The sequence below is a fragment of the Mya arenaria genome, chromosome 14 (assembly GCF_026914265.1).
Source record: "Mya arenaria isolate MELC-2E11 chromosome 14, ASM2691426v1".
In the NCBI taxonomy this organism is placed as follows: domain Eukaryota; kingdom Metazoa; phylum Mollusca; class Bivalvia; order Myida; family Myidae; genus Mya; species Mya arenaria.
The window spans coordinates 4,562,535-4,578,349 of record NC_069135.1 but is presented as its reverse complement, the minus strand read 5'-3'; the positions used below and the strand labels follow the sequence as shown (position 1 = coordinate 4,578,349).

Below are 15,815 nucleotides of genomic sequence, written 5' to 3'. Positions count from 1 at the left end.
TTACATTAACAAGTATTACTAATATTATACAATTAATTGTATGATCATTTTGCTTAAAATATTCTATAGAGCTCTCTTTACAATTCATGAAATCGGTATGTAGTAAGTTGGCAAAAACTGAGGTGATTCATTTCTTTAAAGGGAAGTTTAAAGTAGAATAGTCAGTATTGAATAACTCCATACATGCCCCTTCTAATAGAAATTCACATTTACGATGTATACAAAATCAATAGAGCATACAATGTAGTATGTTTAAGGTGCTGTGTTTTGAATACTGATAAATTTTGGTGATAACAACTGGTGTTTACTTAGCTTTTATTGTGAAATCAATATAAGAGTGGATTGTGAAACAAAGAAAATGGGATTTGTGCTGAACAAAAATCTTGGTAGGTAAACATATCCTAATTTTATATTTGTTAGATAAACCAGACGCTGGTTTAATGTTTCGTACATGTTATTCTAATGGATTTAACGCAGTAAGTACAATATGACACATTATTCAGTAGAATACAATGAAGTAGTCAATTTTAAAATTTTGTCATGATCGAACTATAATCAAATAAAATTCACGGTATTCAATTATGTTTTCGTATTAAAACGCTTTACGTGAGTGTTGTTGAAGGGCACAAGGACAATGAAAATAACACTACAGTTTCTCCCGTGGCCGGGTTAAATTTAATTTGTTTACTTTTTACATATATGTATATACATTTCAGCTAGATAACCACACAGGTCAAAATGAATAAAAAGGAAAAGAAACCAAAGCAGGCAACAGAAATAAATCATATTTCTCAGCCGCTTAATTTTAAACATAACTTTCATTTGGGAATTGATGGAGTCTCGGGCGCGCACGACGGTATTAACGTGGAGCAGCTTCAGGCTATGTTTGACCACGTTGCCAAAGCCGGGCCTTCCGCGCATGCGCAACCCAGGAGGTCTGGAAATCACGCGGACATGATGCCGTTAACAAAGAATGACAGACCCCATAAAAGGCTCGAGCATACAACGTCAATAGAAGATGAAGTTGGGGCGCCCACACCTTGCCTTAGTCGGGATATATCGGAAAGAAATTCGGTACTCTCTTTGTTATGTATAGTTTTAATTTGTAATGCTGCAATGAACGATTGCATAGCTTAGAGTAATAATGTAGCTGTTTATACTTTCAACGGTACTATAACAGCAGGGTGTTTCTTGCGTTCAGTGAGGGTGACGGTGCCCATTGTTAACCCGATGTTATTCTGTAATTCTTTATGTTTTATTACACTACATGTATTTTCATTTTGTTTTAGATTGATGAAGAGAATGACCTTGCGTACCGACTCAAGGAGGAACTGCTACCAGCTGTGCGGTACGAACTGGACGAAATTCTAGAGAAGAAACTGTTGCAGATTCTCCCAGAATTGCTTGCCTTTGGTGCTTCGGGTGTGCATTGCTGCACATGTAGATGTCTGACCAACTCGAGGGATTCGGTACATAGTAATTTATTTCGACAGACTTGGGAAATGAGACACCCACGTCCGCCTACACATATAGAACAGCAAAAGTTTGACAGTCGCATTGATAGTTCAGAACAAGAACAAAAAGAAAAGACAAAGTACGCCAATTTCGAAACAGATCGAGAAAAAAGTCAACATTTTGGCGGTGTGCGAGTGTCATCAAGCAAGGCCAGTCTAGGACAAGATCTTAACGCATCGTCGAACCTATCGCCCTGTAAACCAATATCAAGTGTTCGAAATCCTGGCTACCCGATCGAGTTCGATAACTACATCATTGACCAGTCATCACATTCTCCAAGGTGATCAATTTAAACTAGTATATAACAAGGGGCTAATATAATCATTATAATACATGTAATTGAGTATTGTTTGTTCTTAGGATAATCCTATACGTTTTGACATTGCCACTGCAGTCATGTGTGAAGGTCTTAATATACCTACCATAGTTCATTATGGTCACATACCATAACTTTATTTTCAATATCAAAATCTTATAAAGAGCCCTAAAAAATATTTACAGCCTTAAATGAAATCTTATTTGGCAGAACGTCAAGTGGCTCTGATATCAATTCGCCTTCAAGATCACAGCCCATTACTGGTTCTTCAACAAGAGGACAGCGTATATCAAGTATAACCCGTTCATCTATTAAATTGTTTTCATATAAATTAACGATATGACAATCGATTTAAAGCCACCTAAGCCTTCAATGTCATGACTTATCTTTTCAGACAATTAATATGGTAAGATAAATCGACTAAATATCAAGGAAGTAAATACACACGAAACAGTTATAGGTTGTAATGGAAGATGAAAATTATACAAGTTGCGTGAGATCAATGACGCAAATATTTGCGCCAGAATATGTCAATTAATGAAAATATATCATTAAAATAATTTTGCAGGTAATCGATTGCTTGATGAGAGGGAATGCCTTGCTCGCGCTTTACAGACGAATGTCTCCCTGGCTGTTGACTCTTTGGAGAAGCATTCTGAAAATCTGACTGAATCTCTTTCCAATGAAGGGTTTATACAACATTGCGAGTATGATTCCTTAAGAAATATGAACGACAGGCGGGCTCAGATACGCTACTTACTTACATTAATCAAAGGTAGAGATGTGTCCGTTTTAAAAAGCTTTTACAATGAAGTTCTAAAATTGAGTGATCGCTTGCATCGACAGTTGATGGAAACATTTGAAATAAATGTTCGCGCCGGAATTGTTGCCAACAAATGCGTTTTCTGCAGAGTCATGTCCACCGTGAATGTCAGATATGTATCGGACTCACTTTGGGCATCGGAACTACTTGACGATGGACTGTTCACTATTGCATCAACAGCCGAATCGCCAACGGGAGCTCAGGACTTTATCTGGCAAAGGCTTTTCCAAAACATCAACGACTGCTTCCAACGAGACCAAGAAACTGCGTTGACGGCGGTCAAACACGCTTTGATTAGGAATAACCACTACAATTACTTAGCAGACCTTCTTGAAATAGACTTAGATACTTACGGTTGCATAGCTTGTCGCTGTAGTGAACTAGCAAGCAACGACAGTTTGAGTCCAAGGCCACCGTCGACGTCGCAGTGTTTTGATGACGGACAGGCTGTTCACAACGTATTACAAAACAAATCTCAAGGCCAACCAAATCAGTCTGCAGCCAAAACTAAAGAGCTTCGTAAGGCAGACAGTTTTGATAACCTAGAAAAAGACACAGCAAGGTTTCAACCGCTTGGAGAAAAGAACATGTCGCGGTCGCAGCCAGACTTGAGTTTAAGGCACGCAAGTGTTGCTTCACCAAGTCAACCATCAAACGTAGGTCAATTGGAAGTTCCAGGAACTGTCACCCAATTGGTAATTATGTGTCTAGTTGTTATAAGCATAACACAATACAAAAAAAGTTAATTTAGAAGAAAGTCTATACAGCTTATCATGATTGTAATAAAATTGGTCATTCAAACAAACATGCTATTTAAGTTGTGGTTTTTAGCTGGCCTTTGTGGTTGTATCTTGTTTGCATTTTAAAATGCGATTCTTTCATCATTTGTCTGATGTATCACTTAACATTTATTCATATGAATTAACATGAATGTTGCAGCTCACTTATTCTTGATGAATAACCGGTTTATGCATTGCAGTTATTTGTACCTGAAAAAGAAGACAGTATGCGAACAAAGCCTAAGCCGACCAAGCGACAAATGAAGCAGAGCGAAAAGTTAACTAAGGACTTACAAGCTTCGTATGTGTGATAGCGATAGTTTCGCCGATATATCGCATGACGGTTGAACTTTTTAAAGTATATTTTGGTGCATAGCAGTATTGTTAGACTGTTGTTCTTATTTAGAGCAAAGCTTTAAAGGAATAATAAGTAATAAAAACAGATTCATCTTTGTATAGTTTTTACCAGGAATTTCAACAAAATGGCAATGGTCCTATAAACACGTATGATTTAATAACTTTTAGTTCAATTAACATTATCAGAGTATCCCCATTGTGTCAACAAAACATGTTCGCAAAATATGTAGTGTAAAATATTTTCTTGATGCACAGGCGAGATTATTGTTAATTTTAAACTAAGTCATGTATATCATGAGTGAAACATATATTTTAGGGCCTATTTTGTAAAGTGTTTCCATTTCTTTAAAAAAATGAATGATGTAAACGATGTTTCATTTAGCTTGCCTTATTTTAGTATTAAATTATGATAATTACTTTTTTTAGCTCTACTATTCGAAGAATAAGGATGGCTATACTACTCGCCCCAGCGTCGGCGTAGGTGTCGGCGTCGGCGTAGGTGTCGGCGTCGGGTTAAAGTTTTAGGGCAAGTTGGAATATTCACTTATAAGTCAAATACCCTTCATTCAACTCCTTTAATACTTTACACAGTCGTTCAAGGCCATCACATAATGAGGTTAGATAACTCCATATCATCCTTTATACAAATTATAGTCCCTGATTGACTATGGAACTTAGGTTAAGGTTTTTGGGCAGGTTTGGATATTTATTAATAACTTCTATACCCTTCATTCAATTGACATGATACTTCACACAGTTGTTTAGGACCACCACACACTGAGGTTACATAACTCCATAGTATCCTTTATACAAGTTATGGTCCCTGATTGACATAGGAACGTTAAAGTTTTAGGGCAAGTTTGGATTTTAATAAAAAAATCTATACCCTTCATTCAATTGACTTAATACTACGACCAATTAATTACGACCATCTTACATTAAGGTTACACAACTCCATTTGTTCATATTTATGATAAGCAAATTTCAATTGATGGTGACCGAGATTCTTTCAGTACTAAGCCGCAAACCCCACGGTGGTCCTATACACTTGTCGCATATATTCCGTTAAAGGCTGTTCAATGTTTAACCCATTTTTAACCCCGGGTCGGTCTGTTTTACTTTAAGAACTGGAATAAATCGTATTGTCATAAACCACTGAACATGACATGTTAATTGATTTAAGAACTGGTTCGTGTTACCAGATATGAGACACGGTTAACACTTACTAGGTGCATTTCACTTTTGAGTGGATTCGCGCTGGTGTCAATTGTTATTTAATTTCAAAGTTATCATTTCCTGCATGGTTGCCTTCTGTCATGCAGGAAGGATCGCAAAAGGCATATCTTTATAATCGTTTGGATTGTTTGTATATTGGCATTTCTTGCCTTATTCGTCCATTTAGGTAATTATGTATGTTTTAGCTTATTAGGAAAATACAGCTTATTAGCTCAACTCAACTCAACTCAATATTATTGTTTTATATGTTGTATACAGCGTATTAGGTAAAGAGTTACGTAGTGCAATGAAATCTACCAAGGGGTGGGGCTTTAAATAAAGATCTTAGTCGAAAATTGAATTTATCTTAGTGCCATAGTTTAATTATATTGCTAAAATATGAGTGAATTGAACTTAAGCAAGTAGTTTAAACGAACAAAAAATCGAGGAATTATAAAAAACAGTGAGTCCCTATTTGTAGGTGATATACATCTCGTTAAAACAACTTACGTATCTCGTTTAAACTATTTAGTAACTCGTTAAAACGACTAACGTATCTCCTTACGACTCGTTAAAACGCTTAGTTTCTCGATAAAACGATTTGCACAGCGTGCTACAAAGACATATTGGCCAATCACAGTGTGTGTATACCAGGTGATAAATTGCGTCATAAATGCTACGTCGGAAGGCAATATTTTGTTTGGAAAAAATACTTTAAACAAAGATAACTTCACTATTTCTTCTCCATTTTAAATGAAACGAAGCGCAGTCTACGCCGCTTACTAAGCGCTGCCTTCGGTCTTTTACCAGAGTTTGATTGAGAGTTTAGTTTCTTTAAACACTTCGACAAACTTTTTCACAATACGGCCGTCTGACGCAGCACTGTCAAAACATGATTTGGGAAACAGGTTTGTCGAAGTGATTGATGAAACTAATGACTTTATCAAATTTCGGTAATACAACAAATGCTGGTCTCTTTAGCGGCATAGACTGCCCTTTGTTTCATTTAAAATTGTGTTGTAAAAGAAAAGTTATCTTTGAATTTAGTCTTCATTTTAAGCAAAATGTTGCCTTCCGACGTAGCATACATGAGGTAATTTATCACGTGGTATACACACTCTGAATCAGACCCATCAACAAAACTAGAACATTCCAATCAGCCGTTCTTCATCCATGGTTTTTATGTCATTATGGGGCGATTGACCAATTATTTCGTTTTAACGAGATGCTTAAGTCAATTAAACGAAATACTACTACGGAACGGTCACACGAATTCACATTATTGTATATCGGACTCCTTAAACAATGCACTACGGTTTTCATTTACTCTTCTATGCGCACATCGGGCATCAATTCACGAATACTAATATTAAAAAATACAAATTTGATTTCTGACCCCCCTTCATTGTATACGTGTCTAACGGAGTTTGATTGAATAAGATTAATGCGAATCAGACAATTCAACTAAGTAGTTTATGAGTCAGTTTCACGAACTGAACTACATGTTAGTCTTGTCATTTTAATCCCGAGCTTAACAAGCTCGTAAATTTAGCATGTAATCTCTGTCCAAATTATATTGTTACCCGATATCATATTGATCATAACAAAGTAAGTGTGACAATAAATCGTTGCAGGGCTTAAGATCTTATTAAGAGAGTAGCTAAACAAAGAGTAACATGAACAGGTTGGTTACATTACAGGTGTGACAATTAAATTGAAATGGAGCTATTAATATACGCATGAAACTTAAATAAAAGGAGAAAATATCTGGTTCGGGAAATACAAAAAGAACACATGCAATGATTATCTTGTGTATAAGACAAGTGTGACTACAGCGTGAAAGAGACATGGGTACCGCTTCTACATGACGAGTTTGCGTGATTTACCACTATGTACAAACATAATCAAACTGAAGTGAGAAAACTTCCGTCAGTTTTACGGCCATGAAAACAAAGGACAATTACAAAAGTTACACTTTACGTCGCGAAGGTATGGTTTACGACAGCAGTCTCACGTCAGCAAAGCGACGTTATATCGAGTCATGGCGTCAAAGTGTTAGCGTTTTCATGGAAGCTGGCAACATCTGTAAAGTAACAGTTGGTGACGTCACGCCTGAGCCGAAGGACGTCAGTAAATGGCCAAATATTGAGCCTACTAGACCATCTCGGGTATGCAAACTTTTTATAATATCGTTTTTGTTATATAAGTTTTGTTAATACATTTTAACAACAAAGGCATTTTGTCATTATGTTCGGCATAGTTAGACAATGGTTCGTGGTGATATCCGATCGGAATGGTAGCTAATGTTATGACAATTTGAAGGGCAATTAACATTTATAAGCTGACAACACACATATTAAATCACAACACATATACCTTTTGCTACGTTTAAGATAAATTAAAACAGTGGGTATATAAGATGTTGTCAAATTGAACGAGTTGCTGTCGGTTCTTTTAAGGCTATAATACGATTAGTTTTGCCTTTATTCACAACTTCAGGGAAACTTGTCAGATAGGTTTCGAATATATTTATCCAACTAATCCCTTTTGATAAAGATGACTTGTTAGTTATATTATTCCTGTACGACAAGATGGTATCTGAGATACGTTTTATAAATAAGTGTTTTGAGAATGAATGATAGTTTAAGTATATATGTTTACGAGATAAACATTATATACTTGGCTGTCATTTGTGTTGCACCAAGTTAAAGTTTGTTAGTTACACTTTATGGTAACTCTTGACTGAAACAAAAAACAACAACACATTGAATATATAATTTTGTATGAATATGTGTATTAATTCAATTGAAATACTGATTTTACATATATGTATTTGTCCACAGGGTCATGGCCTTCTGGATATTCTGTAATTAAAACTTGAAACTTGAAAACTATGAAACCCGCGAATTCATTTGCAATTCATTGGCCGTTTAAGGTCAGTATCCGTCGCAATAAATACTAGATGACATATACTAAAATTGGTGTTTGCCTTGTGTTTTATCTTATGTTTTTTTTTCCTTTTATTCTGTAGCCAAGAAGTGTTATCTTTGGATCATAAACTAAACCATTAGAGTGTTCTATTTCTAACTCCATGTATACTTGCGGAGTTGTTGCCCCTTTGTATACTTCAGTCCTAGCAGAAAATGTTTGTACTTCTGTTCTATGTTTTGTATAAGGTCAAGGCCGTCTCAATGAACGATTACAAATACCGTCTTGCTAACATAAATTCAACTCAAGTAGCTGATATACGGATAAGTAGATCATGCGTACATTTTCTTTGGACGCAACTAAATATTCCTTTATTTGTGTTTTCCGCCAACAACAACAACAACAACAACAACAACTCATGTTCATTAATTTCACAAATTTGCTACATTTTGGACAGAAAAACGCCTAATGACAACTGAAATTGAATTAAGTTTGTATAAAAACACGACCCACACAAATGCAAGGTTAAAGAACTGCACAGAAATAATCGTCTTACAAATACGTATGTTCATTTCTGTACAAACTATTTGATTTATAAATAACTTTATCACATACTTACCCTTGTTTTCCGTGTTATATACCCATTACGAATATTTTTATCTTACACATGTGTAAGATAACATATCAGACATTTCTATTGGCTAGACTAATCACACGCGACCTAGATATCCCCCGCATTGTTTGTAAACAAAATGGTTTAAACGCCAACAAATACTTACCTCAATAATGAAGCTGTAAGACTTCCGGGAGACAAATGGCTAACGAATCATAGTGCCAGAAAGCATCTTGTTCGAAATGTTCCGCCAACCAGATAATGCAGATTACTAGTCACAGAAATATCTGTTCAGTCAACAAATACAGCCACATTAGTGACTAACAACACGAGAACCTTTACAAACATCTCCATCTCAACAGGCAATATGCGATCAATGCCATAAAATTTGCTTGCCAGTTTAATCAGCTGTCGGTTACCAAAACACAAATACGAATTCCGCGGCACCGGCTTCTCATTACACTTGTAACGTCACATGAAGGCTAGAACAGTTTGTTCTCTGGAAACATTCTTGATGAAACTTTTTCAACATCAACATCCATGCAGTACAGAGTAAGGCTTTGTCGTAATCATCTGCATGTTGTGAAAATCAATGTACACTAAGAAAACGCTTTAAAGTCATCGTAGAAAGCGACAGCGACTAACTTTTAAATCTGTGCACACAGTAAAACTTGACAGACCGATGTACAGGGGGGAGAATCGAGCTTAACCTTAGCATTCAAACAAGATGGCGGCGCCCATGTAAAAGGTGTAGTTTTGTCAAACATTCGGACATCGGCATCGACTCGAGAGGAAAACGAACTAAAAGGCACGGCTAAGGTTAGAATCCCTCGATAATATTGGCCTGTTTTGACGATTAGCAACACTATTCATGATTGTTGTGTCAAGTTGGTGCAATATAAATGTGTATTGATCAAAAGTTATCCGTCTAGAAACCCGTAATGACGTATTTGTTTCAAAATTAGTATTTATGCACAATGCTAAGGAGCAGTGCACGCAAATAAGTGGCTTTTAGTTCGTTTTCCTCTCGAGTCGATGCCGATGTCCGAATGTTTGACAAAACTACAGCATGTTTCATGGAGATCCAAGTACCAATGGGTGTGGAATTTTCTCTAGCAGGTTTTTCACAATATGCCAGTGTCTAAACTGGCTTCCAAAATTTTAAATCGCCGAAAAACTCACCTTTTACATGGGCGCCGCCATCTTGTTTGAATGCTAAGGTTAAGCTCGATTCTCCCCCCTGATGTAGGTCACAAAAACCGCGTAAATGCATGTACTCTCAGTGTGACGTCATCAAATTGTGTACTTATTGTGTGTTTTTTGGTTAAAATTGTTCTTTATTCATGTTGTTGGATATTTTACTACACATTTTTATATTTGTGACTTGTTCAGCGCTTTATCAGAATTAAAACTTGATAACTACTAGCTGCTTTTGTCAGTTTCATTTGGAACTATTTATATGGCGCATCGTTGACATTCCAATCAGAGTACTTTGGCTGTCAAACAATGGGTTTAGAAAGTGGAACTAAATTGGTAATAAAAACACCGTTTTAAGCATGTGATAAAAAAGATCTGACACTCGTTGTCATTTATACAAGAATTTTATTAAACTCGTCCATGAAAGTTGTAAGTAAGCTCGCAAGAGGCTCGCTTACTAACAAATTTCACGAACTCGTTTAATAAAATCTTGTATTAAATGACAACTCGTGTCAGTTCCTATATTTAATAAAAGTACTAGACCAGTACGTTATATTTGTACCTGATCAATGTGTTGTTTGTGTACTAGATCAGTGTGTTGTATGTGTACTAGATCAGTGTGTTGTACGTGTTCTAGACCATTGTGTTGTACGTGTACTAGATCAGTGTGTTGTACGTGTTCTAGACCAGTGTGTTGTACGTGTATTAGATCAGTGTGATGTATGTGTACTAGATCAGTGTATTGAATGTGTACTAGATCAGTGTGTTGTATGTGTACTAGATCAGTGTGATGTATGTGTACTAGATAAGTGTGTTGTATGTGTACTAGACCAGTGTGTTGTATATGTAATAGATCAGTGTGTTGTATGTGTACTAGATCAGTGTGTTGTATGTGTACTAGATCAGTGTGTTGTATGTGTACTAGATCAATGTGTTATATAAGTACTAGATCAGTGTATTGTATGTGTACTAGACCAGTGTGATGTATGTGTACTAGATCAGTGTATTGTATATGTACTAGATCAGTGTATTGTATGTGTACTAGTTCAGTGTGAAGTATGTGTACTAGATCAATGTGTTGTATATGTACTAGATCAGTGTGTTGTATGTGTACTAGTTCAGTGTGATGTATGTGTACTAGATCAGTGTATTGCATGTGTACTAGATCAGTGTGTTGTATGTGTACTAGATCAATGTGTTGTATGTGTATTAGATCAGTGTGCTGTATGTGTACTAGACCAGTGTGTTGTATGTGTACTAGATCAGTGTTTTGTATGTATACTAGATCAATGTGATGTATGTGTACTAGATCAATGTGTTGTATATGTACTAGATCAGTGTGTTGTATGTGTACTAGTTCAGTGTGATGTATGTGTACTAGATCAGTGTATTGTATGTGTACTAGATCAGTGTGTTGTATGTGTACTAGATCAATGTATTGTATGTGTACTAGATCAGTGTGTTGGATGTGTACTAGATCAGTGTGATGTATGTGCACTAGATCAGTGTGATGTATGTGTACTAGAACAGTGTGTTGTATGTGTACTAGATCAGTGTGATGTATGTGTACTAGATCAGTGTATTGTATGTGTACTAGACCAGTGTGTTGTATGTGTACTAGATCAGGTTGTTGTACACGTACTAGACAAGTGTGATGTATGTGTACTAGATCAGTGTGTTGTACGTGTTCTAGACCAGTGTGTTGTACGTGTACTAGATCAGTGTGTTGTACGTGTACTAGATCAGTGTGATGTATGTGTACTAGATCAATGTGATGTATGTGTACTAGATCAGTGTGATGTATGTGTACTAGACCAGTGTGTTGTATGTGTACTAGACCAGTGTGATGTATGTGTACTAGATCAGTGTGTTGTACGTGTTCTAGACCAGTGTGTTGTATGTGCACTAGATCAGTGTGTTGTACGTGTACTAGATAAGTGTATTGTATGTGTACTAGATCTTTGTGTTATATGTGTACTAGACCAGTGTGATGTATGTTTACTAGATCAGTGTGTTGTATGTGTACTAGACCAGTGTGATGTATGTATACTAGATCAGTGTATTGTATGTGTTATAGATTAGTGTGATGTTTGTGTACTAGATCAGTGTATTGTATGTGTACTAGATCGGTGTATGTATGTGTACTAGATCAGTGTGATGTATGTGTACTAAATCAGTGTGATGTATGTGTACTAGATCAGTGCGATGTATATGTACTAGATCAATGTGATGTATGTGAACTAGAACAGTGTGATGTATGTGTACTAGACCAGTGTGATGCATGTGTACTAGATCAATGTGATGTGTGTGTACTAGAACAGTGTGATGCATGTGTACTAGACCAATGTGATGTATGTGTACTAGATCAATTAGTTGTATGTGTACTAGATCAGTGTGTTGTATGTGTACTAGAGTGTGTTGTATATGTTCTGGATCAATGAGTTGTATGTGTACTAGATCAGTGTGTTGTATGTGTACTAGATCAATGAGTTGTATGTGTACTAGATCAGTGTGTTGTACGTGTTCTAGACCAGTGTGTTGTACGTGTACTAGATCAGTGTGTTGTACGTGTACTAGATCAGTGTTATGTATGTGTACTAGATCAATGTGATGTATGTGTACTAGATCAGTGTGATGTAGGTGTACTAGACCAGTGTGATGTATGTGTACTAGATCAGTGTATTGTACGTGTTCTAGACCAGTGTGTTGTATGTGCACTAGATCAATGAGTTGTATGTGTACTAGATCAGTGTGTTGTATATGTTCTAGATCAATGAGTTGTATGTGTACTAGACAAGTGTGATGTATGTGTACTAGATCAGTGTGTTGTACGTGTTCTAGACCAGTGTGTTGTACGTGTACTAGATCAGTGTGTTGTACGTGTACTAGAACAGTGTGATGTATGTGTACTAGACCAGTGTGATGCATGTGTACTAGATCAATGTGATGTGTGTGTACTAGAACAGTGTGATGCATGTGTACTAGACCAATGTGATGTATGTGTACTAGATCAATTAGTTGTATGTGTACTAGATCAGTGTGTTGTATGTGTACTAGAGTGTGTTGTATATGTTCTAGATCAATGAGTTGTATGTGTACTAGATCAGTGTGTTGTATGTGTACTAGATCAGTGTGTTGTACGTGTACTAGAACAGTGTGTTGTACGTGTACTAGATCAGTATGTTGTACGTGTACTAGATCAGTGTGATGTATGTGTACTAGATCAATGTGATGTACGTGTACTAGATCAGTGTGATGTAGGTGTACTAGACCAGTGTGTTGTATGTGTACTAGACCAGTGTGATGTATGTGTACTAGATCAGTGTGTTGTACGTGTTCTAGACCAGTGTGTTGTATGTGCACTAGATCAATGAGTTGTAAGTGTACTAGATCAGTGTGTTGTATATGTTCTAGATCAATGAGTTGTATGTGTACTAGACAAGTGTGATGTATGTGTACTAGATCAGTGTGTTGTACGTGTTCTAGACCAGTGTGTTGTACGTGTACTAGATCAGTGTGATGTATGTGTACTAGATCAATGTGATGTACGTGTACTAGATCAGTGTGATGTAGGTGTACTAGACCAGTGTGTTGTATGTGTACTAGACCAGTGTGATGTATGTGTACTAGATCAGTGTGTTGTACGTGTTCTAGACCAGTGTGTTGTATGTGCACTAGATCAATGAGTTGTAAGTGAACTAGATCAGTGTGTTGTATATGTTCTAGATCAATGAGTTGTATGTGTACTAGACAAGTGTGATGTATGTGTACTAGATCAGTGTGTTGTACGTGTTCTAGACCAGTGTGTTGTACGTGTACTAGATCAGTGTGTTGTACATGTACTAGATCAGTGTGATGTATGTGTACTAGATCAATGTGATGTATGTGTACTAGATCAGTGTGATGTAAATGTACTAGACCAGTGTGTTGTATGTGTGCTAGACCAGTGTGATGTATGTGTACTAGATCAGTGTGTTGTACGTGTTCTAGAACAGTGTGTTGTATGTGCACTAGATCAGTGTGTTGTACGTGTACTAGATAAGTGTATTGTATGTGTACTAGATCTTTGTGTTGTATGTGTACTAGACCAGTGTGATGTATGTTTACTAGATCAGTGTGTTGTATGTGTACTAGACCAGTGTGATGTATGTATACTAGATCAGTGTATTGTATGTGTAATAGATTAGTGTGATGTTTGTGTACAAGATCAGTGTATTGTATGTGTACTATATCGGTGTATGTATGTGTACTAGATCAGTGTGATGTATGTGTACTTAATCAGTGTGATGTATGTGTACTAGATCAGTGCGGTGTATATGTACTAGATCAATGTGATGTATGTGTACTAGAACAGTGTGATGTATGTGTACTAGACCAGTGTGATGCATGTGTACTAGATCAATGTGATGTGTGTGTACTAGAACAGTGTGATGCATGTGTACTAGACCAATGTGATGTTTGTGTACTAGATCAATTAGTTGTATGTGTACTAGATCAGTGTGTTGTTTGTGTACTAGAGTGTGTTGTATATGTTCTAGATCAATGAGTTGTATGTGTACTAGATCAGTGTGTTGTATGTGTACTAGATCAATGTGATGTATGTGTAGTAGAACAGTGTGATGTATGTGTACTAGATCAGTGTGTTGTATATGTACTAGATCAATTTGATGTATGTGTACTAGAACAGTGTGTTGTATATGTACTAGATCAGTGTGTTGTATGTGTACTAGATCAATGTGATGTATGTGTAGTAGAACAGTGTGATGTATGTGTACTAGATCAGTGTGTTGTATATGTACTAGATCAATTTGATGTATGTGTACTAGAACAGTGTGTTGTATATGTACTAGATCAGTGTGCTGTATGTGTACTTGACCAGTGTGATGTATATGTACTAGATCAATGAGTTGTATGTGTACTAGATCAGTGTGTTGTATGTGTACTAGATCAATTTGATGTATGTGTAGTAGAACAGTGTGTTGTATATGTACTAGATCAGTGTGTTGTATGTGTACTAGATCAGTGTGTTGTATATGTACTAGATCAATGTTATGTATGTGTACTAGATCAGTGTGATGTATGTGTACTAGATCAATGTGATGTATGTTTACTAGATCAGTGTGTTGTATATGTACTAGATAAGTGTGATGTATGTGTACTAGATCAGTGTGATGTATGGTACTAGATAAGTGTGTTGTATGTGTACTAGATCAGTGTGTTGTATGTGTACTAGATCAATGTGATGTATGTGTACTTGACCAGTGTGTTGTATATGTACTAGATCAATGAGTTGTATGTGTACTAGATCAGTGTGTTGTATGTGTACTAGATCAATGTGTTGTATGTGTACTAGATCTGTGTGTTGTATGTGTACTTGACCAGTGTGATGTATGTGTACTAGATCAATGAGTTGTATGTGTACTAGATCAATGAGTTGTATGTGTACTAGATCAGTGTGTTGTATGTGTACTTGACCAGTGTGATGTATGTGTACTAGATGAATGAGTTGTATGTGTACTATATCAGTGTGTTGTATGTGTACTTGACCAGTGTGATGTATGTTTACTAGATCAATGAGTTGTATGTGTACTAGATCAGTGTGTTGTATGTGTACTTGACCAGTGTGATGTATGTGTACTAGATCAATGAGTTTTATGTGTACTAGATCAGTGTGTTGTATGTGTAATAGATCAATGTGTTGTATATGTACTAGATCAATGTGATGTATGTGTACTAGATCAATGTGATGAATGTGTACTAGATCAATGTGATGTATGTGTACTAGAACAGTGCCATGCATGTGTACTCGACCAATGTGTTGTATGTGTAATGGATCAATTAGTTGTATGTGTACTAGATCAGTTTGTTGTATGTGTACTTGACCAGTGTGATGTATGTGTACTAGATCAATGAGTTGTATGTGTACTAGATCAGTGTGTTGTATGTGTAATAGATCAATGTGTTGTATATGTACTAGATCAATGTGATGTATGTGTACTAGATCAATGTGATGAATGTGTACTAGATCAATGTGATGTATGTGTACTAGAACAGTGCCATGCATGTGTACTC

At 36.4% G+C, this 15,815-nt stretch overlaps 2 protein-coding genes across 4 annotated transcripts in view; both read left to right on the top strand.

Annotated features, from left to right (window-relative positions):
- Positions 1 to 210: 210 nt before the first annotated feature.
- LOC128216702 (uncharacterized) lies at positions 211 to 4,206 on the top strand. 3 transcript variants are annotated; one of them, XM_052923347.1, is made up of 6 exons: positions 211 to 390; positions 717 to 1,074; positions 1,290 to 1,795; positions 2,042 to 2,124; positions 2,400 to 3,349; positions 3,634 to 4,206. In XM_052923347.1, the coding sequence occupies exons 2-6, from the start codon at positions 739 to 741 to the stop codon at positions 3,742 to 3,744; spliced, it is 1,986 nt and encodes a 661-aa protein (XP_052779307.1). In that variant the 5' UTR covers positions 211 to 390; positions 717 to 738; the 3' UTR covers positions 3,745 to 4,206. The 3 variants fall into 3 exon arrangements, with proteins under 3 accessions (XP_052779307.1, XP_052779306.1, XP_052779308.1); XM_052923346.1 differs by having other exon boundaries at positions 213 to 386; XM_052923348.1 differs by lacking the exon at positions 211 to 390 and adding an exon at positions 416 to 476.
- A 2,467-nt stretch (positions 4,207 to 6,673) lies between these two features.
- Positions 6,674 to 15,815, top strand: part of LOC128217711 (uncharacterized) — a 24,209-nt gene continuing 15,067 nt past the window's right edge. Inside the window, exon 1 of the mRNA XM_052925043.1 lies at positions 6,674 to 7,173. Coding sequence (XP_052781003.1) covers positions 6,949 to 7,173 — 225 coding nt within the window. The 5' untranslated portion in view covers positions 6,674 to 6,948. The remainder of the gene's footprint in view (positions 7,174 to 15,815) is intronic.

Bases quoted from the DNA above. Each gene is read 5' to 3' on its own strand.
- LOC128216702 (XM_052923347.1), top strand. From the start codon at position 739: ATGAATAAAAAGGAAAAGAAACCAAAGCAGGCAACAGAAATAAATCAT. The intron at 1,075-1,289 runs GTACTCTCTTTG...ATTTTGTTTTAG, and splicing joins ATATATCGGAAAGAAATTCG to ATTGATGAAGAGAATGACCT. The intron at 1,796-2,041 runs GTGATCAATTTA...CTTATTTGGCAG, and splicing joins CAGTCATCACATTCTCCAAG to AACGTCAAGTGGCTCTGATA.